Source organism: Cebidichthys violaceus, unplaced genomic scaffold (assembly GCF_023349555.1).
Source record: "Cebidichthys violaceus isolate CVI_PGR_0920_01 unplaced genomic scaffold, fCebVio1.0.p SCAF_1, whole genome shotgun sequence".
In the NCBI taxonomy this organism is placed as follows: Eukaryota; Metazoa; Chordata; class Actinopteri; order Perciformes; family Stichaeidae; genus Cebidichthys; species Cebidichthys violaceus.
Genome location: NW_027176262.1, coordinates 7,381,089 through 7,407,992, shown reverse-complemented (window position 1 = coordinate 7,407,992; position 26,904 = coordinate 7,381,089). Strand labels below are relative to the sequence as shown.

The following is a 26,904-nucleotide window of genomic DNA, read 5'->3' as shown; positions in this document are numbered from 1 at the left end:
TGGCACACCAGTTTGTGTATTTTCTACAATCAAGCTATGCAAATGCATGTAAAGCCCATTTAGTTACATAAAGTACGCTACATAAAGTTCGTCATGCTTCTGAAACCGTACTTGGGTGCCACACAAATGATATTGTGATGAGTCAGGTGGGCCTAAAATGGAGCTAATCTCTTTTCGTTTCCATCATGAAAACAAGCACAGAGTAATTTGAAAAAATGAGTAGAGGAGGTTCACGGGAGCACATCAGATTCATAATCCAAAGACTGCAAATTGTACATTCAAGGAAGTCAGTCTGGCACATGAGCAAGAGCTGCACAAAACACAAACCACTTAAATGCCACAGAGGTATAAAGGCTGCAGTCACATTTATCTTGGTACAGAAATTTCTATAGTCTCCAAGCCCCCAGCTAGTCATTTCACACAAGGCTAAATATGGCTTCAGTTGCCAGAATCCTAATATGCACTAATGGTGATGGTATGGGAAATTGCATCAATTAGAAAGCAGCACACACCTGCACTAATGGGTTTTTTGGCTGATGGAAAATAACACCCCACAACACTAAACAAATGCAATGCACAGCCTTTGATGCAGATTATATATATATACATACACACACACACACACACACACACACACACACACACACATACTGTATGTTGAGTCAAAAAGTAGCAAGGAACTGTTACAATATCTCACATCAGTGCTACAGGAGTTCCTTCACCTCATTTCCCCACTTTTGGGGATTTTCTGCAGGGATTTTCTGCCGATTCATCACTGCCACACACTTTCAGATGCATCTCAGAAGCAAATACAAAATAATACAAATAAATCACTGCATTTGATTGCTATTGTAACCTTTCAGGTGTCAGTGTTTTCCTGACCATGTCTGGAGAGGAATGGAATATTCCACGATAAAAAAAAATATCATGGCACAGCATTCTGTATATTATTTAAAGTTCTTTGTGACATCTTAAAAGGGAGAGGGTATATGGTTTGGTGTCATCTAGCAGTGTGTTTGCAGATTGCAACCGTCTGAATACCCCTCGGCTAACTTTTTGTTTTTCAAGTCAGCTGTGACGTAAGCCACAGAGTTCAAAACCGTGGCAACGCAGTTCACCTTGCTCATAGGCCATCCTTACCATAGTAACTATACTTTAGGAGCAACAGTAGTCAGACGGCAGCTGGTGGAACCATGGTTTTACACTCGGCGGCTCACATTACCGCAGTTTTAAAAGTATGTCCAAGAACTAGAGAGCGAAAGGCTCTCGTTAGAGGGGTTTTGGTTTGTCGGTTCTGGGCCACTGTAGAAATAAAGTGAAGCAACATGGCAGAGATTGTGAAAAGGAACCGCTCCCTATTTAGATAAGACGGGCTCATTCTAAGCTCACAAAAATGCACTGAAAACTTAGTTTCAGGTGATTATACACTAATGAAAATGTAGTTACACACTGGCCTTTAAAAGGTTATGATATTTGACTGCAAGATAAGCCAATCGCTACTTGGATTTATACGCAGAGAAAGGCCGTCACATAAAAGACATCCACTGCACATTAACATTTAGGAAGAAAGTGTGCAGTCTACATTAATAGACCTTACATTGTTGGGGCTTCCTGGTGCTATCTTAACAATAAAATAACCATTGAAGAGCTCCCTAGGTATGGTAAACAGCTGTCACTGCAGCCCAACTGTTGAGGAAAGCATTTAAACTAAACTCAAAATAAATTCAACACTTTTCATTTCACTTCCTGGCAATTACCCATCACAAACCACACAGAACCCTTTCTCATTTCCCAGTTTGTACATCCTTGATTCCTTTCCTCGCCTACTCTTTTCATGTCTTGGCCTCCCCCATTGAGATGCGAATGTAGGTAGTGAGGAAGAGATGCAAGGAGAGAGAGGAGTCGTGGCAACAGGCATTTAACAATTGAGAAATCCTTGCCTCAGAGCAATCATTTAAAGCAACAGATGAGCATAACAGTGTTTAAGACAGCTTATATATGTACTATGAATTCAATTCACAATGTGTCAAAACGTGACAAGACTGTAGAACACAAACTGCACAAAGTGAAGGGCAGAAAATGTGATCATTTTACTATTACAACTTGTGAATACAAAAAGAACACATTTGTAGAGTCCCGCCATTGTTTGAAGTTATTCCAGCCTCTTTCATACGTCACTGGTGCCAAAAAGACTACACCGGTGTTTCCGCGCTTATAGCTCCTGCGGCAGGCCTACGCACTCCTCGCTATTCAAGGTGCATTTCAGGAATTTGGACGTCCTTCATGATGGAGAGCTAAGATTGATTTCTGGGTCACAAGCCAGATGAGCGAGCTGACAATGAGACACAAATATGGAGAAATGAGAAAGGCCCAGTAAACACAGTTGCACAAAGAAAAACACACACACACACACACACTGTATGAAGGGAAACATAATACTAACATACACATGGTACACACATACAAACACACAAGGGCACATACACATGAAATGCATGCCCCCTGAAGTCCAGTTGGTGACTCACTCCTTTGGTACTGAATCTTTAACTTGTCTCCTTCCTCACATTCTCTCTTTTTCTCCCCGTCCAAAAATTAAAATGTTTTATTGGCAGGAAACACATTTCATAAACATCATCAGGGTTCCGTATTGTCATTGAAATCAATGTGGCTTCGATTTCCCTTTGCAAACTAAATAATAATGTACAATGGGGAAGAAGAAAAGTACAACTAGCCCTGGCTCTGTCCCAAAATATTCTCTCTCATTCTACTCGTGAGCATGTATGTGTGCTTGATATCAGTTTCTCCCTTGTGCTGTTGGAATCACCCTCTGCAACTGTTTTTATCCTAACAACCTCTTTCTTTCTCTCCCTCTCTTGCTCCGACTCCTCCTCCCCTCCTCCCCCCCACAGAGCTCTGCAGCGTGTGTTTGGAGGAAACCGTACTCTGATGTTGACCCGCTCCTCCTTCCCAGGTGTGGGAAAATATTCGGGTCACTGGCTGGGGGACAACGCTGCCAACTGGAACGACATAAAATGGGCCATCCCTGGCATGCTAGAGTTCGGGCTCTTTGGGATTCCCTATGTGAGTAGTAAACCTCCACAAGGGCAAACACTGTTCATATTATGCTCAAGGTAAGTGAGTTTGACAGGAAAAACAGTTTCTACCTGGATGCCATGACAGGGCTTAACAGGACTGCAAGGAGTAATCTCTCTTTAGCTTTTCACTTGGGCTATACATATAAACATTGCGTCACAACAGTTTAATGTGGACCACGTTTCAAGCCTTTATACTTATATTGTCACCACACACTCGCAGGAGAAAACGTCTTGTTTTGATTGATTTGGTGTGGGTAAAAGAAAAACTCGAGGCAACCAAGAGCTCCTTGGAGCCGGTTCATTTTTAGCAAATATCCATTAACGCAGGCACATTTCACTTGAGGCTCAGACTCCCTTCCGATAGCATTAATGAAAGACAGAACACTATTCAGTATGTAGAGCACTTGTATCATACAAAAAAAACCTTGTAACAAATCAATTTAGCTTGAGGCAGTCGTATGTCTTATTATGCGTTTCAGTTTAGTTAACATGTAGTTCTGGCATTAGAAACTTTCCCTCTTTTGCCTTTTTCAAAAGAGGATTCAGCAGCTAATTGAGATCTATGTTCATGTGTAAGCATAAAGACAGGAGGGCAGGTAAGAAAAAGTGTGTCTGGAACAAGATCCATTAAAATGTCTGGAAGAACACTGGTTCCTTTTGTGGGAACACCACCTCGTCCAAAAACGAGACTAAAAAAAAGCACACTGCTAGTCAGTACCCAAGTGCGCTCGATGTACTTGCATGCAGTGCGAACACAGGCAAGAAAACAGCAAAGAGTTGAATGCACACGCAAACGCATACATGCACGCGCATACACACACCTCCAATTGTGCACGTCAGGTGGTCTTATAGATGCCAACTACATCCTGGTGGGACTGTGTCAAGCAGATTTTAGGTTCTTCCACACACACACACACACACACACACACACACACACACACACACACACACACACACACACACACACACACACACACAAAACAAAGAGAGAGAGACAGAAAGAGAGAGCCGGAGAAATGGGGTTGGGATCGATAGCCTCCCGTTGAGTCCGTTGTAAAATGTGGCCAGTAGTAAACAAAAGAGAGCAAGCAGTCTCTGTGGACTGGCCTTTGACTGAAGTCTCTTTCTTGGACTCCATTGTGAAATTAATGTAAATAAAGATCACTGCCCACATCTACTGTCTGCCAGTAAATCTTGACTGAATTGAGCGGACATCAAGAAAGCCATTTTAAAAAGTATGTGTTCAGCTATCAGTGCCCCTTTTTCACAACTGCAAGAGATTTGTTGACCCCAGATGCAGTGTGGTTACTTTCTCAAGGCGCCTGGATTGACATTTATAATAAAAATAGAACTACATTTTTATTTCAGTTCCAATACACATTCTTTAACTGAAATCCACAGCATCCTCTATAAAATTCAAATACAGCAAATGTAACATTAATAGAACTATACTGTAGGTTCTGGCTGAATGTCAATCTGTCGTCCCCTCCTGCGTTTCAGATCGGGGCTGACATCTGTGGATTCTTTGACGACTGCAGTGAAGAGTTATGTCGTCGCTGGATGCAGGTGGGAGCTTTCTATCCCTTCAGCCGGAACCACAATGCTCAGGGCTACAAGGTACCGTAAAGGCATTCTGTTCTACAATTCTTCTATTAGACTGTCAGTTTTTTGTGTGTATCACATGGCCATTGTTTGGTGTAAAGTGCTGCAGGGTATACCCTTCATTTCATAGCATTGCATATAGGTTTTACAAAATGCCAAGAGGTAAAAAATAGAAACTTCTTTCAGTATCCATGGTGATTGTCATCATACCAGCACTGGTAAAGCCGTGTTGTACAATAAATGTGCAGAGGGACCGCTGACTTTGGGTTTAACACTGGAAATATGTATTGAAAGTCCATTGCTGGAGGGGGTATTAAAACTACTGAGCCTGAAGTAAAACAAAGCCCGGTAGGTCCATACAAGAAGGATACTCAAGGAGGTTGAGATTTTACACTTTATTAAAAAAAAAATAACATTAATGCTAGATTATGTTAAATTACTATCACATAATATGCAATGTGACGATTACACGGCCAACGTTTTGTAAAATGGCAATCTCAGTTTAGGTGGCCCCAGTAGGCATCAGGGTAGTGTAATCACTCTCCACTCACACACAGCACCACCTCCTTCAACTCCGGCTTTGGGTCTTGTTGCATGTGGAGGGCAGAGCGATAATATCCCAATATATTTGACCAAATATCTCTACCGATATTGAGACAATATTGCAGGGTTGACTGTTAAACAAAATATTCAAACAATGACATTTTTGATTAAAGAAAAAAGATCATCAGTTATGTCTATCTAATGACTAAGAGGGTAAAGAAAAATAATAGAAAAGCATGAACAGTGTGGTGAGTTAAAAAGTTAAAAAGATTACGTCACTAAACTGGATTACTTCTGTAGGTACTAAGCTTTATAGCTGGACATGTAAGGGTTTGCAGCATCCATCCTTTTGACTCCATGCTCACCACTTCATAATGCAGAGACCTGCCTTGCCTTTCATTCACTAAACTATGATTGTACAATCGCGAATGGGGTTTGTCAAACAGTAAATGAGTTTGTTATTTTTAAACAGTTTGAAGGCCAAAGAAACCAGATAATAATAATAATAATAATAATAATAATAATAATAATAATAGCAATGCACAAAACTACCACTTCTCAAAAATGCACAACTTTCATTTTTATTGTAATTTTCATCTACTCAAATTTTTTTCTTGATTGTCTTACTTTTTCCTTTTAAATCCAACTCTGAAAACTACTTGGCAATAATAATCATAATACTAATCATGAAAATCAAAATGAGGATAGAGTGATATTTATGTTTATCTTTAGGAAACACACTATAAATGTAAATGTCAGATTTAAAATGTCACAGAGAGACACAGAAAAAGCACCCACTGAGCCTACAGTGTTTATATTGATCAAACATACTGAGCTAGATGAACAAATAACTCGGTCGACAAAGTCTGTCTGCAGCATTGAATAGCGTGAAAATGTATGCTCTCACAACATTCTTCATGTGACATTTCCACGCTCATCACTGCTGCAAAAATAGCACAGCATTGAGGTAATGCAGGAGGGGTGGGGTGGGTGGTGGGGGGGGTGTTGTTAGATGGAAGAAGGGAGGGGGGGGGTATATGCTGGAGGACAGGGACATGAGGATGATGAATCTGAAGTACGATTTCCACTAAACGAGACAGCTAATGTGTGACCTTTGCTTTGCCCTAATCATGGCTCCCAACACATGGCCATGCAGGCCAGTCCAAACACACACACAGACACACACACTCCTCATCACACTCTGAGGTGCCGAGGGAATAAATGATTAGCCAGATGAGGGGAGCACGGCCTGTTAGCAGCTAATCACCCTCTCACTCTCCACTATCATCGGAATTAAATCATACTTCTGTTTCTTTCTCGCACACTTTTTCTCCTTTCTCTCAAGTTCTCTTTCGCTTTGCAAACGCTGCTTTTAGATTAGTCCTATTTCAAGTTAATTTCCATTTTAATCTTTATAACTGTTAATGTCCACTTATGAACGATTTGGTGATGTAAAACGAAAACAGTTCATTGTTTTTCGTTCTTTACCTTTCTCCCATCACACCTTTCTTTCCTCTCACTCTAAATCCATTTCCCCATTTCCCTTATCTGCCCTCCAACTTATTCCTTTTCCTGTTCAAACAAGCTCTCTTTTTCATCTCCGCATCTCTTTCCCTTTTCCCCCCCTGTGGATAAAAGACAAATCTTTATTTCCCATTCGCCCTTCTTCCCTCTCGTTCATCAACCTCATCCCTTTAATCCATCTGTCTGTCTCCAGCCCCAGGATCCAGCAGCGTATGGTCCCGACTCAACACTGGTGAAGAGCTCTAAACATTACTTGACGATACGTTACACACTTCTGCCTTACCTCTACACACTCTTCTACAAAGCCCACACTACAGGAGAGACTGTTGTACGTCCCGTCATGCACGAGTAAGTCATTGAAAATATTGTAAGTAGACGGTCCTCATGATATCAGACAGGGACACTCAAGGAAATTAACATTTATAGCAAATGGTTATACAGTTTGGTGGAAAATGCTCCGTGGTTTGAGGGAGTTATCGCAGACTTAGTTAAGCGACAAGGAGTCAGCTGAAGGAGCTAATACCCCTTATGTGACCATGAATCTTAGTTAAATCAACAACATCACATAGGAGGAGGTTGGGGTGATGGAGTTAGCTGTGGCAGTAAACGACGTTGGGAAGCCAGGAGTTCTCTCCACACAATCCAAATTAGCAATCAGCAGGAGTTTAGCTTTCAATGCTATTATGGTATGAATGACCATAAAACTGAGTTTGATAAAGTATTCTCTAGTGATCATCTATTTAGCATGCATGAAGAAAAACTCAAACTGCTGGGGGAAAACGTGCCCAAACTCAACTCAGCCCATACTGGAGTATTATTTAAATCATCATTTTGGACATCACAAGACATTTACTCAACTGCTATATGAACTTAATTTTTTTGGTTAAGGTGTAGACATGCATAACAAATGAATAGACAAAGATGTCATTTGAAACCGCACATATTCAGCAACATAGCAGATTGCAAACAGCCAGCAGCAAAACATCACTTGCAAGCACACAGAGGCCATAAATGGCAATAATTCATTCGCATCATAAATTGAATCATGAACAGCAACAGCAGTGCAGCAAATCTGAACGCAGAAAAAACCCACAACAATGCAGCCATGGCTAGCTACCGGCATTGCCGAGCAAACAACCATGAAGCAAACAGCAGTACACACTTACCTATGACCCTGGTCTAGTGGCAAGACGAAATCTGGTGTGTAGTCATCCATAAGGACAAGAACAGACTATGGTCAGCTGTGGCTGCAAACGTGTTGACATGAGCATAATGAACAGTCACAGTCTTAACGTCCACGCAATACACCTGCATGAATATGAGGGGACGTCACGGTTGGGAATGAGCCAACCTTTGTAGTACATCACAAATCGCTACCAATACAAGTGGAACTTCAGTGCTCTGCCTGATCTGACTTTATGCTTTATTTAGCACTTTGGGAAGCAGGATTATATTAGACTATTAACAAACATTGTTTCTTGTATTATTATCATTGTTCACAACAGGATCGTTTAACTGTTAGGCCATGGCAAGCCTTGGAGAAAAGAAAGCTTTTGTGCATTTATAAATTTAAGAGCCAGCTGAGAGAGCTTATCCCCTGAATAAACACCTAAATGAACAATAATCTTAGTTAAATCAGGAATATCACATACATTTAAGCGGAGGTTGGGGTGGAGCAGATAGCAGTTGAAGCAAACTGTGTTAGCAAGCCAGGCCTCCTCTCCTCTTCACACAAACCACATACACATTCACCAGGAGTTTAGCTTGACCAACCAAAGCATTCTATTGTGATCATCTTTTTCCGCATAGATGAGGTAAAAACACCTTCTAACCGCTGGGCAAAACATGGCCAAAACTAATTCAGCCCCAACTGAAGTAGACTATTCTTCTTATAATTGTGGACGTTAGCACCAAGGCAAGCAGTTGCCAGACACCATATGACATTAACTCATCTGCATGTCATCTCCTGTTACACAGTCATTGCAAAATGAACACACAGATTTCAATAAAAACGCACATATTCAGCAGCATTGCAGATTGCAAGCCAGCAGCACAACATCTTGAGCAAGCATGCACAGGCCATGAATGCAAATAAGGAACAACAACAACAACAACAACAACAACAACAACAACAGCAGCAGAGGAGCAAAGCTGAAACCGGAAATAGCTGACAACAACACAGCCATAGCTAGGTCACTGGCATTGTCAAGCAAACACACCCTGAAGCAACCATAAACACTTACCTTTGACCCCGGTATAGTGGCAAGTAGTTAGATATTCGGTGACTGGTGAGTAGCCTAGTCTCCCGACATTGTGGTCGCGATCCCACAGCAAACAGGAAAACTCAGCTTCTCGGCATCTGAAGTGACAGCTGTCTGACACCCAGCTGAGTCGCGTGCAGAGAGGGGCAGCAGAAGACGCGCAGTGCACCGCGATTATTGACTCATTAAAAAAAAAAAGTCTTTCACGTGGAGAAGCACAGACCGCGTGAGGTAAACTGTGGCAGCAAACGCATTACCGTGAGATAATGAGCAAACCAGCGACAGGTTGTAAGGCCCGCGCCGCACACCTGCATGCATATGGATTGGACGTTTTAGCTGGAAATGAGCTAATCATTCAAACCGCTGATGCCAATCAGACAGTTGAAGCGCGATTTCAGTGCTCTGCCTGAACAAACTTCACTACCTAAACGACCGTAATTTAGCACTTTTTGCGCAGCAGTAGCTTGCTAACGCAGGATTATATTAGACTAATTAAAAAGGTAATTTCCTCATATTCAAAGCAGGACAACCATATATGCATGTAGCATATCTTTATTGCTCTATTTCTTTACTAAAGGTGATGCAGGAAGTATTTCATAGTATGCATGTTTGCCTGTTAGGGCCATGACTGTTATGCATGTTTAGATTGTCCAACTATGGAAATTACGTGTCTGTCAGAAATGTATGGTGACCTCATGAGCTGAGTAAACGTTCTTGCGTCTAAATCATAGGCTGCAAGCTTAAGTTGACCACAACATGTATTTTTTATTTTATTTTCACTTTGTGACATTTGAAAACTATTGATTCTTTAATTAATTATGATGGTGGAAACAGTAAAAATGCACTACCTCAAAGGTTGTCAGTGACAATGTAGGTACTTGATAAGAGACATGATGCCTTTACACAATGATTGTAGTTCAAAATCTTTATTTTTTATTTTATTTGCAGGAACATGATGAAAAACACATCTAACTGATTCTATACTCTTCTTTGTCACTCCCAAGATTCTACTCCGACAGTGCCACCTGGACAGTGGACCAGCAGTTCCTCTGGGGAAAACACCTGCTCATCACACCTGTGCTACACCCGGTCAGCCAACACACAAACGACAAATAAAAGCTCTGAACATGCGTTGGTCCTTCAAATGCATGCGCACACTCAAAACGCACTTTGATGACCGTACTATATCACATCTAGACACAGAAACTACCATCATATACAGCTACAGTACATATGGAAATTTACATGTAGTACATAGAGAAATGTCTTGCAGATGATGCAGATGAGATGATCAGTTACTCTCTCACACACACACACACACATACCGTGACCTCCGCTGGGAAAACATGACATGGGATTTTCTTTGTTGCCCTCCCCTCCTCTCATCCCTCTTTCTTCTCTCTTTCATATCCTCCCTCTTTTCTCTCAACTCTAATGAGAGCACTGACCTCATTACCAGCAGATTAGAAGTGTAGATAGAAGTGTGTATATGCGTGTTTGTGCATGTTTGCCTCAGTGTGTGTGTGTGTATGCGTGCACCTGTGTGTACTAGTAAATGTGCGTGCCTGTACGTGCATGTGTATTCGTGCATACACAGCGATTGCGGTCATGTCAAAGTGGCCTGATTAATAAGCAATTTAGCATGGCCTCTTGTGAATTACAGAATAGTGGAAAGCGAATTGGATTCATAGTGGGGCCAAGGATAAAGTAGCTTCAATCAGTGTGATTGTGGAAAAGTTTCTAATACAAGAAGTGGAGGGTTGATGCTTGCAGTGCCTCATGGCTCGAGTTGGTCTGAGGGGAAGGGACAAGGAAGGCCATAAGGTGACTGTGCAGGTTGTAATTTGAATAAAAAAGACGTACAAAACAAATTAATAGCTGTCAAAAGTGCCCCTACTTTGGGTCCTTTCAGAGCAAGAGACACAGCTCAACTGTAGTGAAGTTGTTTACTGAATGGGATGAAGATAATTCCATTATAAGTGGGTGTTTTAGGGCCTGGCATCAATTATGACCAACCACCTGTTTATTTTCTCTGTAAAAGCACTGTGCTCTGCATCATTAAAGTGCCCTGATCGTCATGGTCTGTAGAAATGGCCAACAGAGGATGGACCCAAATGCACACAGACACAGAGAACAGAGGGATCTTAAACTGTGATTTAATAAAAAACGATACGAAACAGAATCAGGTAAATACAACTGCACAAGGGATACAAACAGGAGACATAGCAGACAAACCGACAATCAACAGACAAAAGACAGGACCATAAATACACAACAAACTAGTCAGACAACAAGACACAGGTGGGCAGACACAAGGACAGGCTGAAAGCTGATAGGTGGAAGAAACAACAAGGGAACAGAACAAGGCTGACGAGACAAATCCAACACAGGTGATCCATAGAAAAAAAGGAGGGCAAATCACAAAGACAGGAAGTCAAATAAACACAAGACACAAGAGACAGGAAATTTCAAAATAAAACAGGGAACAAACTAAACCAAAACCAAGATCGTGACACTGACGATTAGAGAGAAATGCCTACAATATGAAAGTTATTACCTTGCTTGTGATGGTACAGAATTGTCACGGATGAATTCACAGTGTACTGGATAAAGTTATTCAGAAATACTTGATAACCATGTTGTTGTCATGTGTAACTTTTTTTTTTGGGTGACATTGTAAACAACTGCATGGTTTGTTTATAAGAGGGCATCTAATATTGCCAGTCCCAAACATGTACAGATGATGCATTCAGGCCTACAGTTCTCACTTAATGCATCATGACACATTTGGACAGCTCTACATTCGAGACCAGTCGTTCACACCACAGCGTGTGCCGTATACAGAAAATTGTTTTCTTTTTTCTCTGCTTGAGGGTGTTCACATTTCAAATCAATTTGTCCAACATATCATCGACAGATGTTCCACCAGTGTTTGTAAGCTTTTGAGTAACATTTGTTCATGCGCCCAGAATTTGGGTTTAACCAAACCCGAGCAAAACACCAAAGATGCACCATGCTGCTCGATCCACTCTTACAATCAATACTTACAAGACCTCATGTGAATCTCCCCTCCCACTTCTGAATACTGAAGTTCATGGCATGCAGAAAAATAACAAATAGGCCCAAGCCAGCAGGCAGAAAAAAAACAGATCTGAGTGAAATGAAGATGAATGGCATAGTATAGCCAATACAGTCACAATGGGCACAAGGTCACCCATTGTCAATTAGTGTGATTTTGTATATCTGTTGTAGAAAAATAAGCAGTGCAGTGTAGCACACTGGCATACGCTTTAAAAACATGTCTGACCTCAAGCAATGCCACTTAAAAAAGGACTCTTTCCAAATGACAGGTCCGATGTGGCTGAATATTCATCTTGTCTGGTGACAGTGTGCTGCTGAGCCGCAGTGCTGTGGCTTAAGACAGGGTAAGGGCAGGCATTAAGAACAGAGCGCCCACTATCTGTTCCAGATACATCAGGCTGTGAAAGGGCCACATGAAGAGATAGTGTCAGCCACTTGAGCGAGGTCACAAGCTGATCTCTAACAACCCTTCACATCCTACCATCACTTTTCTCTTTTCATTATTCTCATATCTCTCTGTCGCTTTCTATTTATCGCTCTGTCCGCCTGCCTCTCCCTTTCTCTAATGATGCTCTTGCTCCATCATTCAGATCAGTCGATGCTTTAACCTTGATCTCTGTGATAAACTGGGGAGATCTCCTACTCTCTCTCTCTCTGTCATCCCCTCTAGTCTTCATCCATGCTTCCACTCTCCCCCCTCTACTTGCCCATTGCTCCCTTTACTTTTTTAGCTCAGCCTTTCATCAAGCAGTAGCTCCCTTATCTCATCTGCATTCTCTTAATCAGCTGCTGTCAACTCATCCTTATGATCCCATTTCATTTCATCCCATCTCTCTTTCCTCCTCTCTCGCTCACCCTCACTTCTTCTCTCATCTACCTCAGCTACCATCTGATCATTCTGCCAGTACGAATCTTTAGCCTACCTGATCAAATCTTACCCCATGGCTAACTGAGCTTCAGCACTCCAAATGAGGGTACGGGCCTCATGCCTTGTCCCTCTCAATCAAAGTTAGCAGCCATGCTAGGTCCTGCAGTCCCTTCCCATTAGTCAGTGTGGTGATTGATAAGTGTCGCGAGCAAATCAGACACCAGAAAACAAGGTATAGGGGGAGCATCCATTTCCCCAGGCTGTCACCCCACAGGCTGTGCAGCGCTTGTGACAGGTGATCTGCCTTAAAACTTCAATTGTGGAGCCTAAAGAGGGCATGAAGTCATTTCATTTGGTTAGTAGGACATTGTAGCAATATGTTTCTATCTTATTTTGTTCTTATATAGTTTCTCATGTACTTTTGAGGTGCTTTGAATTTCAAATGATTTGCTTTTGTTTATATATCCTTTGTTCCTCATCTTCTCTCGTTCTTCCTTGGCTTCCTGTCAACCCTCTTTCTTGTTCCTATTAACAGGCCTCAGAGGGCCACTCTCACTCTCGTTCTTTCAATGAAAAGAAAGAGAGTGAGAGAGAGGTGCCATCCGTGCCTTTGACAGACGGTCTAGGCCTACACAGCTGACATAGTGTATTTCACAATTTGGTCTGTTTTGAAAAGGACCTCTGGTTCGCTCTTTCTTTCGCTGCGCTCTCTGTGTTTATCTCTCTCCCTCTCTGTTCTGCCTTGTCAGAAAGAGCAGAGAAGTGACAAAGCTATCAAAGGCTTGGCGCTCTTCTATTGATTGTTCCTGTCTGTCCACCACCTTAAGCTATCAAAGGCTGTTACCTATCAGTCGTCCCTTGATGCTGTCTTTTCCATCATCTGTTGCATCATAGCACTGTAGACTGAAATGTCACAATGGGTTTTGAGGATACTTTATATCAGATGGTAGGCAGTTTTGAAATAACTCTCCGTGATAGAAACATTTTATCTTCTTCTTATTTATTATTATGTCGCAGTGATTTATAGCAGCAAGAAATATCCATGCTTTCTTTGTTGTGTTTTGTGGCTCCCATCCTCCTGTTTAGGCCTGTATAAGATTAAAGTGTCAGGATTTGTGCAGGGAGCGGAAGCCGGTGTTACTGGCTGCAAACACAAGTCAAACAGGCATGCTTTCACACAGAACACAAAGCTGACACCTATTTATGTCTACTTAACAAATCAGAGGTGAATACTGTTGTTTTCAATGGCAAAAACAAATGTTCAACACATATGAAGAAACATTTTGTTCTTGATTTCTGCAGGGTGTGGACAAGGTGTGGGCATATATCCCGGATGCTGTGTGGTATGACTATGAGACGGTAAGACTACATGTTGCTCATGTTAAAATAGTCTCCTCTAAAGCACATCCTTTTCCACTTCAGATGAGAAATTATCAAAATTACGTAAATTAATGAAATTGAAAACACCACTTCTTTCAGCTCACATTTGCGGAAATATTTGTTTTTTTGAAGTAAATAAGGAAATTTACCAACACAAAATCTCAGTGAAGTGCACATAGCATTGATTATAAATGTTTTTCTCTGTTAAGATGGCCAGACAATTATATACCTCTAAATTATGTTAGAAAAACTTGATCCATTCTTTAATTAGACATTACAGTGTGGGTGTTCCTTGTGTTTTTCCTACCCAATTTACATACATCTTTCTAATACAGCCTTAAGAAACTGAATATCATAAGCCTTCAAAATATGATTAACAGAAAAAGGGATGACAAAGAGGCTAAACAGGATTAATTGAAGGGTTACTTACTGTAGAATGCATTATTCTTTACAGGTGTACCTGATTAATTGGTACCACAAATGTTTAGTGCTCACTAAAAATGATTGCACAATGGCTTGTAATTATTATGTTACATTAGTGGAATCAACACAAATAACATGTATCACATGGAAGTCTTTGCCTCGAGATCTTTGTTTTATACCGAGAGACGAGAGAGATAAGACAGAGCGAGAGTGAGGACAAAGATAGAGTGAAAGAGGGGACAGGGAAGAGAGGGGAGAGACTATCTCCCTGACAAAGAGATAAAAGAGGCGTTGTTCTCCTTTGGGACCTTATTTGGGCGTCACAGTGGCGATGTAAAGTGCCCACTGATCAGATGAACGATTAGATTGGCTGTCTTACCGCCGGCCCCTTGTCCTGGTTGGTCCCCCATGATTATCTGGGCAGGAGGATAGAAGGGTTCGTGGGGGAGTATTGATGTAGTGAAAATGACCATGAAAAACAACTTAGAGGTAAAAAAAAAAAAAAAAGAATGGAGAAAAAAAAACAGAAGTATGAAGGAGCAAAAACACAGAGGATGGGAAAAAGTAGGTAAAAAAGAAAGGACAGTATGTGACATGAAGAGAGAGGAAAAGCAGGGACAGGAGAAAAGAAGAGAAGAATAGAGGGATGACAATCACAGTTTGCAGAGGAGCTGGCAGATGTGAGCATGGGCCTGCAGGAATAAGGAGAAGAAGAGAAGACAAGGCTAGAGAAGACCTCCATAAGGCAGACAATAAGGGGGTGATAAGATCTGAAATTGGTTGTAGACGCTCCACTAACTCCAGCCCACACACTCGCCAATACTCTACTGTACTGCATACAATTGTACACACACACACACACACACACACACACACACACACACACACCTCCATGGGAATGGAAGAAAACAGGATTAAAAAAAAAAGAATTAGAGCACCACAAGAGAGAATAACATGACGTGGAGAAGGAAGTAGGTAGATGGAGAATGAGAGAAGATGGAGAGAAGAGAGCTATAAATTGTTTTAGGCTGGGCTGAGAATTCAGTCCTCAGGAGACCAGAAATTAACTGTGCTCTATCTGGGCCCTCCGAGAAATGAGTGGAGGGGCAGAGAGAGAGAGACACAGAGAGGGAGAGAGAAATGTGTTTTCTCATCTGAAATAAATCCTTCTAAGCTGAACTGAACAATCATTATAATGCAAAACATATCACATTTGACATTGTCCTCAACTGACTCAGTCACTGCATTTTCTAAACTTTCTTTTTTTAAATAATGTAACATGTGATCAAGCCCATTGTCCAAAATGAGTCTTAATTTGATAACTATGAGCTACAATTACATGCAGTATTTTCCTGTTTAATCAATTACTTATATTAAAAAGGTCAGTTCACCCGAATTACAAAAGTACATACTTTATTACTTACTTAGTTATGTAGCCATGTACTGTAGATTTTATTTACTTGGTTTTCAGATATACTTCTCTGAGATTTCTGGCTCAAGCACAAAACAATGGAGGTGAATGGAATTTAATTTGTGGAACTCACAGGTTTAAACATAATAATAGAGCATAATCCACAAAATTCACTGTGAACAGATATCATAGGCACTATTTTTTTCTATAAAAACTAACTCCGTTAAAAATAGTCCACATTGATGTTTATGGATTATTCAGAGTAAAGAAAACATAGTCTATCCGCATAGCTTGATACACAAGCGGTAAGTGAGAATATATTATATTATTTTTTCGTCTCTCTTCATAATTTTTTGTAATCCAGTCCTTCAAAGCATTTATTGATTTTGAGCTATTCTGTAACAACTGATGAGATCAGGTTCAAGTATCCCAAGTATTTCAAAGAGTGATTCTGCGTCAGTGTTAAAGGGGCCTCCGAAAAAAGTAAATTGTAGAGACAGCAATATCACAAAAGCCCAAAGCCAGAATTTTGCAACCTAAGCTTTAAGCAAAATACTGGCCACTGTTGTAACCTTGAAAGGGGCCACAAGTAGGTTTTCTTGCTCACAGAGCATCACATCAAAACATTTAAGTCTGTTAATATATTCTGTCACCTTACCGATCAGATGGAGCAACTGGCAGACCGCAGAAATTATGTTAATATGCATCTTCCAGCTGACAAGCTTGGTTTACACATCAGAGGTGGCGCGATCCTCCCAACTCAGAGACCTGACGTCACCACCACATACAGGTATACACTCACACAAACACACACACACACACACACACACACACACGTATCACCTCCAATAATGATTTCAACAAGCTGTCTCACAAAACAATTGATTAATGTGATGTACATGAATATTATCATGCACACACTCGCAGAAGCACATAGACAGATCAATCAACACATTTCCACATCATAATCATAAATGCATCAAATTGTGCTACATTTGATTAATGTGCACTTGTAACAACATATGCGTATGGTATGCGTATGTGTTTATGTGTACGTCTTTAGTCGGCGTCACCCCATGGGTTTGATCGTTGCTCTTGATGACAACAACCAGGCAGCTGGGGAGCTATTTTGGGATGACGGAGATTCCAGAGGTATTGTGTGCAAATGTGCTGGTGTGTGTGTGTGTGTGTGTGTGTGTGTGTGTGTGTGTGTGTGTGTGTGTGTGTGTGTGTGTGTGTGTGTGTGTGTGTGTGTGTGTGTGAGACAAGATCATCCGCATCTTGTTATTACCACTCATTACAGGATTTATTTTTTGATGAGCATCCAATTGAAGCTCTTATCTTGTTAAGCACAAAGCATCACATGAGTCAGTGTGACTGTTCAAACACTGTCATTCAGCTTGCACACATTAACAAATGAAGGTCAGTTATCTTACTATGTGACAGTAAATCAGTTGTCAAACACATCTGCTCTTCTTTTTTTTTTCAGAAACAGTTAAATCAGGCAGCTACATCCACTACGAGTTCTCCGTTGTCTATGTAAGTTTCTCTTGCTCGCATCTATGCCATCTTTTAAATCTGGCCCACATATTCCTTCTGATCTGAACACAAGTTCAAAGTTCAAAACCACCAGAGACTTTAGACTCCCCCAGTCCACAACACCAAGCATAATCGATCCACGTTACGCTGCTGAAGCTTTTTTGGATCAAGTACCCCGTGTTCCTGCTTCACAAGGCAGTGAGAATTGCCTTGCATGTTTAATGTATGACGGGGATGTTCTTCCTGTACGTTGGCATTACACTGGGGTAGCGGGGTTTACAGGCAGGATATCTATCGGATCAGCTGTTTGACTGATGCACAAGAGTTTTGGGAGTTTATAAGCTGGTGGCTTAACCAGTAAACGTGATAGAAGGAAGTGCTGCACACTGGGAGTGTTGTAAACTGGAAAAATGTATTCAAAAAAGCAAAAGAAACGTATATGTTCCTAAATAATCAGCATTTTAAGTTTGACGGCATGCAATGAATGTAATGGGTTCAAATAAGGCATACAATTGTGTGTCCTCTGCCTCATAGGGAGTGCTGACGATGCAGGTGACACATGACGGCTACAAGGACCCAAACGTTCTTATGTTTGAGAACATTACTGTCCTCGGTGTACCTCATCCTCCCAAGTCCGTCTCTGTAACTCACGTTAGCAGCGGGAACCCTACATCCACTGTGCCGACCTCCAACATACAATACGATGGAGCAAAGGAGGTAAACACACACATAGACATAATCATGTGCAAATGCATAACATGCTAGATGAAATGACCTTTACAGAAAAGGCATTCAAATGTTCTACACAATGTAACAATGCTATGTAAAAAAAAAAAAAAAAAAAAAAAAAAAAAAAAGTCAGCAAAGCCAAGTTGTGGTATGAAATACTACAGTTAAATAATAATTTTCCATATAATAAAATATATATGCCAAATTGCATCTAACTACAAAGCAAGGAATCTCTGTCTGTCTCTCTGTGGGTGTGTCTTTCACCTATCTCGAGAAGCATTCGTCAGACCTTACACTTGGCGGGTGTATTGCTGCAGACCCAAGAGAGTGACACGTCAAATTTGGTGCAATTTAGACACCTGACATGTTCAATAATAGCCTGATAAACATTGAATATACAAGCCAACAGTGTTGGAGGCGTGAGCTTCAGGGCTCTGCCTAGCTGAGCATGTCGTCTGCAGCAGGCCTTTACAGACAGCAGCCCATTGACTGCAGTTTATTTCAGCTGCTGGATATACTAACAACCAAACTTTTCCTCACTGGAGTCGATGGGCGATTAGCTGTTCTCAACAATGCTGCAAGCAAAACTTTCTTGGGGCAGATACAGGGTTGATGAGTACTACCGTACTCACTCTTGCAGGTGTCCACCATTTGTTTCAATAAGACCAGGGATGAAACAATTTCTGTACATTTCAAGGTTAGCCTCTAAGTGTAAGAAATGATAACAATTTACATTAGGTTAGGATCATTGAAGCTTTTGCCTGAGCGTGCGTATGTGTGTAAGAAAGAGTGACTGAGCAATGGTCCTACAGTAAGTGCCCAGGGTTATAAGCAACTGGCGAGAGTCTGTAAAGTGTCAAGAGGTTCAGTTAAGTATTACTGTAGAGATTTGCTTTGTGCGCTTGTCTCACACACACACACACACACATGTGTTTATGTGTGTGTGTGGCCAGGGGCTATGCTTGTGTAAATCCTCAAGGTCTCTCTGGTCTCACACACACACACACACACACACACACACACACACACACGCATGCATTTATCAAATGAATCTCAGTGGTAATCATTTCCTGTGGGTGAAGGGTAAATGTGCCGTTAAACCTAAACTCTGGCTTGTCATGTCCATCGGTCTTTGTATGCCTAGTCAGACTGGGCCTTGAACGTAGCTCACAGCTGCCTAACATCATTAGTTCCATATACTTAAATAGAACAGAACTTTACAACACATGAGTCACGTTGACTCCCTGTATTTTATTTCTTTTTTTGACTTGATTGCCTTATGCTTTTCATCTGCCTGCTATATAGCCAGACTGCCTTTTGCTTTGTTCACAGTGCATGTCCATGTGCCTGCTTTGTCTCTTTTCTTCTTTCTAAAGATGCATTCTTGTGTACTTGTGTGTCCTGTGAGATGTATTTTACACAATACAATTGCTGAAGCATGATTCCAAAATAAAATGACACAAGGAAGACAGACTGATGAAGATCCTGGAAGTCTCCTAACCAGCAGAGGATGTATCAGATGGTGACTATAGTGACTAGCGTGAAAGGGACTCCCCGAGATTTGTTGTGAGGATGACTCATAATTCCCGACAGAGGCTGTTGTTGAAACAGCGAGGGAAATTAACAGCTGTGTCTTAATTGATAGCACACGCAACGTCAAGCACACATTCTGTCTCAAGGAAGATTGTCTTGCCATGTTCTCTCTCTGGCATCCTTAGATTTATTAATCACAACTTTCTCCCATCTTCACCCTCCCCTTCACTTCATCACACATGCACATATAGGTTATGTTCCTGCAAGGCCTCTCCCTCACACTCGGGGAGAGCTATGTGGTGCAATGGGAACTGGAGCTGGAGGTGAATCAGCGCTTTGACTGCCATCCAGAGGAGGATGCAGATGAGGCTAAGTGCAAGGCCAGAGGCTGCATCTGGGAGGTGAGGGGTGACACAGATGAGGTCCAAATGCATGTGTGTGTGTGTGTGTATATATATATATATATATATATATATATATATATATATATATATATGTACAATTTCTGTATTATATCACTAAACAACTGAAAAGAAAAAGTTTTGTTTTGAAACAGCTGCAAAATTCTGATATGCTTTCTGACCTCATTTAGCAAAGCACCATTGAAGGGGCTCCATGGTGCTTCTATCCAAAAGACTATGGCTACACTGTTACAGCAGTAAACGACACCAACTCAGGCATGACACTTGATATCACTCGGAACAAGAAGTACAGGAGCAGTGGTCGCCCAGATTCACCAGATAGTGACACCCTTCGTGTTGAGATCCGTTACCACAGCAACGTCATGCTGCAGTTCAAGGTGTGTTTCTTTTTGGTGGTGCTTTCTCTTGCATATCATGATTCATGTTCTTTGCCCACGCCGCTTCTTTCACTATTTTTTTATTTTTTATTTCAACGAATCCATCTGATGTGTCTGCTCCACACACACACACACACACACACACACACACACACACACACACACACACACTGACACACTAATATTCCTTCCCTCCCTGTTGAGATCTGGGACCCGACCACAGATCGTTATGAGGTTCCAGTGCCGCTGTCGGTTCCCCCTACTCCAGAGACTGATGAGAGCAAGAGGCTTTACAAGGTTGATGTTACCCACAACCCATTTGGTATCCAGGTCATAAGGAAAAGCACAGGAACCAAGATGTGAGTATTTCAGTTGTACAGGTGGTTCCGTTGGGATGACGTTGCTGTTATGTGTTTGAGATGTTTTATTCTGTTTCATGAGTTTTGGGTTCTTACTATTGGTTTTGGGTACCTTTCAACGGCCTTTCTGAAAAAATAAAGTTTTCCAGAAGTTTGCTTTCCATGTCCTTAAATTGGCATTCACTGCAGCATTTGCTATTAGAATTTCAAACCCTCTCTATTTTAACAAATTCAAACAATAATTATTTGTCAGCATTAAAAAAAACTACAGCTCCCCAAAACATTTACCGCTTCATAAATTCCCTAATTCCCTAAATTTTTATATAATCTTTATCTAAACCTATGCTCTGTGAAAAATGAACAAGCTTGTTCAACTTTAAATAATTAGTAACCTGGCACCAAAAAATAATATTGTTCACCAATAAAGATAGACATTGAAACATATGGCTAGTTTTGTACTTGGCTTTAAGGGATAAGACCATTACAAGGCATAATTATTATTCTTTCAACAAATCATATGAAAAGAAAAATAATTATTACACAATAAATACTGTAATAGACTCAAAATATCCCGCGGTTGAGTGTAAAATACCAAGCATAAGTACAAGTGTAGAACCAAACGTTGTTTACTGAAAGCTAACTACTCTCATGCAAGGCATGGCAATGAAAAAACAGTCAGTAGTTTACCTGTTCAGCACTTAATATAACATGCCTTTTGATAAATACAAGACTGGTGAAAGTTTGTTCATACCTTGAGAACTCCTGATCCAAAACAGAGTTTCTTGTGGCACATGGCGTTGTAGGAGGTGGGCAGTCCGTGTTTGCTGCGTGGGGCTGCCTATGTCTTTTTGCAGGGGCCACACATTATATAGTTGAGTCAACTAAGAAATCTAAGTTGCTTGAACTACTCTCATTGAACTGATTAGTTGGGCACAGTTAGACTTGACATTTTAAGTTCACAAAACGTTTCAGTTAAACTGACTTAGTAAAATTAGCTGAAGTAACTAAAACTCTGAATCCTTTTTTTACAGTGGGAGTGAAATGTCAATTTTGCAAGGCAATGTTTTTAGTGTTATTACAAATGCCAATGCAATTTTTAATCAGAGCAATAACTTTTTCTTACATCTGCAGTTCCAGTTCAAATAGAATAAAGGAAACTAATATTTTTTCATTAATTCTGATGTGTTGACATGTGTCTATTTAATATAGTTAGCCTTTAACTCCTCATTATTGCTGTCTACCATGACCAGGGAGCTCTTAAAAAACAGGATTTTAATAAATAAATAAATTATATACTACCCTAATTATCAAGGTAAATGAATATGCATTGCATCTATTTTGTTTCCACAAGCACTATGCAATCCCTTTCTGTTGTCCCTCAAATTAGCCCCTGCAGATATTCACCAGGCAATTTTGGGCAATATAGCTGCTCCCATTAACACATAATAAGGTGAGACATGGGGTGAGAATTCCAATCAATTATTTCCAGGCAAGATATGTTTTTTTGTTTCCCTGTGAGATTAAAGTAACAATGCTGAGTCAACTCTTCTGGCACTGTTACCCAATCAGATATGCTCAGGAAAGTTGCCCAGTGTATCAGCGCCTAAAGTAGTTTCCTCTTGTTCAGCAGTCGAGATGATGTCACATGAAGCAGTCAAGAGTCTTTTCAAAGCATGTCTCCAAGCAAGGGTGACATTATTTCATAGTTAAGCCTTCCGTGTCAGTTGAAATTTTACTAATTAAAATTTATGAACTATGTTGAAGGGATGCCTGCAGTTCCTGCGGGTTATTATGCTTATTTGTGTCAAACAGATTGTGAATAACTCCCTTTGACAATAATTCCCTCTACCCCTCTCTCTCCATCTCTCATTGATTTAATCCTCTGTCATTTTCTCAGTTGGGACTCCTCTTTGCCAGGTTTTACGTTCTCAGACTTGTTCATACAAGTGTCTACTCGACTGTCATCGGAGTTTGTTTATGGCTTTGGAGAGACGGAGCATCCTACCTATAAACACAACCTCAACTATCACACCTGGGGTATGTTCTCCAAGGACCAGCCTCCTGGTGTAAGTATCACACTGAAGCACATTGATGCACACATGTTAAAAAACTAATTTAGCACTTATGCTCATCAGATTTAGCTGTAATTTCAACCTGCTGTTGATGCATAGTTCACTTGCATGGCATCTGCTTGAAGGAATGTTTGACTGGTAAGGATGTAGATGAAGAAAATGTAAAATTGAACTAGCAATATTTTTCACCTCTTTTTCATGTTTCATTCATGTTCCATACAAACCAATTTTGCTGGTCATGGCATATACAACAGAGCACCCTGCACTGAATGTCTTTAACCTCCCACTCTCTGATTGCAGAGGTGACTTAAAAACAACCTTCCTGCACAGTATATAAAGTTGTCTTTCTCACATTTGTGTCACTTTGATGGGGTGCCGTTGATATGTGCGGCGGTTATAGTGTGTCATCATGTTTTCCCTACTGGTGTCAAGGCCAGACAGGATGAGGTTTCCACCTGCATCAGCATTATCAAGCCTAATTGCTGAGCTGTCAAGACAGCTCCACAGGGTTCAGACAAATGTTATGGGGCCCCTCAGAGAGCAAAGGAATTAGAGTTTGGAGGGGAAAAAAGACGGAAAAGCAGATGAAATGAAAATAAAATATAGAGCAGACAGAGACATGGACTCTGTATTTACACAGTCTTTAATATATTAAACCGGATATGGCAACACTTTAAATAAATATCATATTAAAATATAATTCAATATGGCATCATAAATTAGGTTTGATTAGCTTAATCTAAATTAATAGATGCAGTTCATCATAGCTACATTAATACATAGAGCAATAACTTTTAGTCACATTACTTAAAGAATAGCAAAATCTATGTCAAGTCACTTTATTACTGTTAGAAAAATTCACTCGAAGTCAATGTAAAAAATCATAAATCAGGACATTTATTGTTGCAAGAAGGAAGAGGGTTGAACACATACGAAACAACGTGTCAAGACTGCTCAGAGGTCAAACTCTGAGCCTTTGGTTTATATACCCTAAAACACATGGAGTAGCACAGGGTAATTTACGACAAGTTCTGGTCACTTAGGATAACACACAGATTTTATGTTCACACACCGTGTAGTCCGCACAGAGCGTCTGGAACATCACGTGAACATTTGTTCCAGTACAAATGTCACTTTCTTGTAATCAGGAAGTCAGGACTTCAAATCAGCTCTGCGTAAGTATCTGACGTCTTCTACAGGTTTATTATCTTTCGTATTTAGGAAAAACAGCGAAACGTGCTCTTCATCTCAGGCAATTGATACCTAAATAGCAAAACAGCTGTTATGCTTAATTTCAGAGGAAGTTCACACAACATGGTCTCAAAAGGTCCCTTAAGGAAACAAGGCATTGTAAACACATGACATTCCTTAGTCAGTAAATGCACACTAATTAGTCATTCGATTTGTCCCCAACAATTACACTTAATAAACCCTACAGTATTGCACAAAGAAAAGGCATAGACAGAGAGTATGAGACTAGTAGTTATATAAATACTACTTCTACTACTACTGAGCTAAGCTAGTAGTGGTGACCGGTGTTGGTGTTCGGGACACTCATTCATACCCCTTGATTTGACACTCTCCATTGCTTCTGTTACATCTGATAAAGCCTCCCTAAGCTAAGCTAGCAGTCCAAACGTTTCTGACCTGAACTACAGTTATGTCAGTGAAGGTGGAGACTTGTGCAATTTAAGTAATTAAGGGTTGTCCAAGTGAATCACAAGCCATTCTCATTAGAAAATAGACATTAGGTTCCAAATGTAACTACAGGACTGTGAATTATGGATGGCCACAGGATCTAGGCAAGAAAATGGCTGAAACTTGGCAGTGATTGGAGTTGAGACGCACCCTCCAATCCACTCACCCCGAGCTGCCCGTGGGGTTGAGTTGGGGGGCCTTAGCCGAGGCAGGCTGGTGGCTGCTCAACACCTTTCCACACCTGGTCCCTGCCAAAGCATTCAAAGCAGGCGTCATGGTCCAACAGAGGGTGGAGCCTGTGAGAGTTAGAACCAACAGTTACATAGATCATTTCAAAGGAGCAGACTAAAAAAATAACAAATTGATAAACAAACTGAATGTAACCCTGAAATGCAGAGAATATCGTCTGATTCTACTCTCATGGGTCTTTTTTGTTCAAAATTTGCACAGACATAGCCACAAGGATACACAACTGCAGCAACATGAAAGAGAGATATGTTTTGAGGTTGAACACGTGATCGTTGAGGGAAACTCAGACTTTGTGGTGGACTCTGGAGGGGATTTCTCCAGTCATTAACTAGGTCTCCTTTACTAGAAAATAAAGAAGAATATAAATATGAAGTTTAATAAGGCACTGCGAGTAATAAATTACTTATTTTATTTCCTATCTTTTTAGAAGAACATCATAGTTGGACCATTACAATCCATGTAAATGTACACAGTGTGTGTCCATACATTTTCATTGTGAGAGAGAAGTCAAGAAAGTAGAGAGAAAGACCAAAAGAACACTGTTACTGGCTGTCACTCTTTGTTATCGGACGAGTTAATGACCTTTCTCCTTCCTAAGTCAGGCCATGATCACACAATGTAGCAGGGCCACACTGAAAGAAGGACACACACGTAGCAAGAAAAGCACACATCCAGACAAAGATGACACAGAGACAGAGACAGTCCTAGGAGCCGTTATAATACAGTTTAACAACGTCTTATGAACCAGAAGTGCAGGAGGCTAATGGAGTGTGACGTACCCATGAGTCTTAGTTGCAGGATGGTGACATCTGAAAGTGGCAGATGTCCTTTCCCCCGCCACCTTTCTATCTGTTCCTCTTAGCCCGGTCCGTCTACTTCCATTCTTGTCTAAACTCTGAAGACAACAGTGGGACCCCCACAGTAGTTGCAGAAGAAACACACTCTGAAACTCAATTATTCCCACAAGAACAATATATTGCTATGCACATTTACTGCGCATTGCAGTGTATGCATGTGGAAAACAAATACAAAAGCAGATGCAAAAAATGTAATATATAAATTGTCAAAGGAAAATGAAGAGTAGTATAAGTCTGGCAACCACCAAGCTACAGCTGTGTCATTCATTTTAATGATCTGTATGCTACATTTAGGACTTCCTGATTTTGTTCTAGTACCCCACAGCAAATATAATCCCTAAATAGCATCCCAGTTGTCCATCGATGTTTTTTAACTCAGACAAGATGAATGTGTGGGATTTTGGAGCATTATTGGGTGCTATAATACAGAAAGTTTATATTTAAATAACTGTTCAGTGTACTTTAATTTGCTTATAGGATAGCTGGATGATAACTTTCTTTCGCTACTTTTGGAAATGCCATAGCCCATTACCCATTGTTGTTGTCATACAATGAGAAATGCCCTGTCAGGTGTTAAGGAAAATGGTCTTGAATAATAAATAAAGAGACGCACAAGCACACATTAGCACACGCAACAAAACAGACCAATTCTTTCCCCAACGTTCACCTATTTCACGCTTTGTCCTTCGTTCTTTCTCTCTGTCGCTCTGCTTCAGTACAAGATGAATTGCTATGGAGTGCATCCCTTCTATATGGGCCTTGAGACCACTGCTGATGCTCACGGTGTGCTGCTACTAAACAGCAATGCCATGGGTGAGAGAAACGCATACACACAAACACGCATGCACAAAAGCACACATATGCTTGCGCATACTGAACAA

At 40.8% G+C, this 26,904-nt stretch overlaps 1 protein-coding gene across 1 annotated transcript in view; it reads left to right on the top strand.

Annotated features, from left to right (window-relative positions):
- The window catches only part of si (sucrase-isomaltase), a 69,765-nt gene that overhangs the window by 19,297 nt on the left and 23,564 nt on the right, over nt 1–26,904 (top strand). The window contains exons 16-29 of the mRNA XM_068708737.1: nt 2,910–3,081; nt 4,596–4,712; nt 6,958–7,112; nt 10,030–10,114; nt 14,277–14,333; nt 16,854–16,978; nt 17,252–17,340; nt 17,678–17,727; nt 18,262–18,444; nt 20,241–20,390; nt 20,582–20,788; nt 20,993–21,147; nt 23,045–23,213; nt 26,740–26,836. Of these exons, the coding sequence (XP_068564838.1) occupies nt 2,910–3,081; nt 4,596–4,712; nt 6,958–7,112; nt 10,030–10,114; nt 14,277–14,333; nt 16,854–16,978; nt 17,252–17,340; nt 17,678–17,727; nt 18,262–18,444; nt 20,241–20,390; nt 20,582–20,788; nt 20,993–21,147; nt 23,045–23,213; nt 26,740–26,836 (1,811 nt within the window). The remainder of the gene's footprint in view (nt 1–2,909; nt 3,082–4,595; nt 4,713–6,957; nt 7,113–10,029; nt 10,115–14,276; nt 14,334–16,853; nt 16,979–17,251; nt 17,341–17,677; nt 17,728–18,261; nt 18,445–20,240; nt 20,391–20,581; nt 20,789–20,992; nt 21,148–23,044; nt 23,214–26,739; nt 26,837–26,904) is intronic.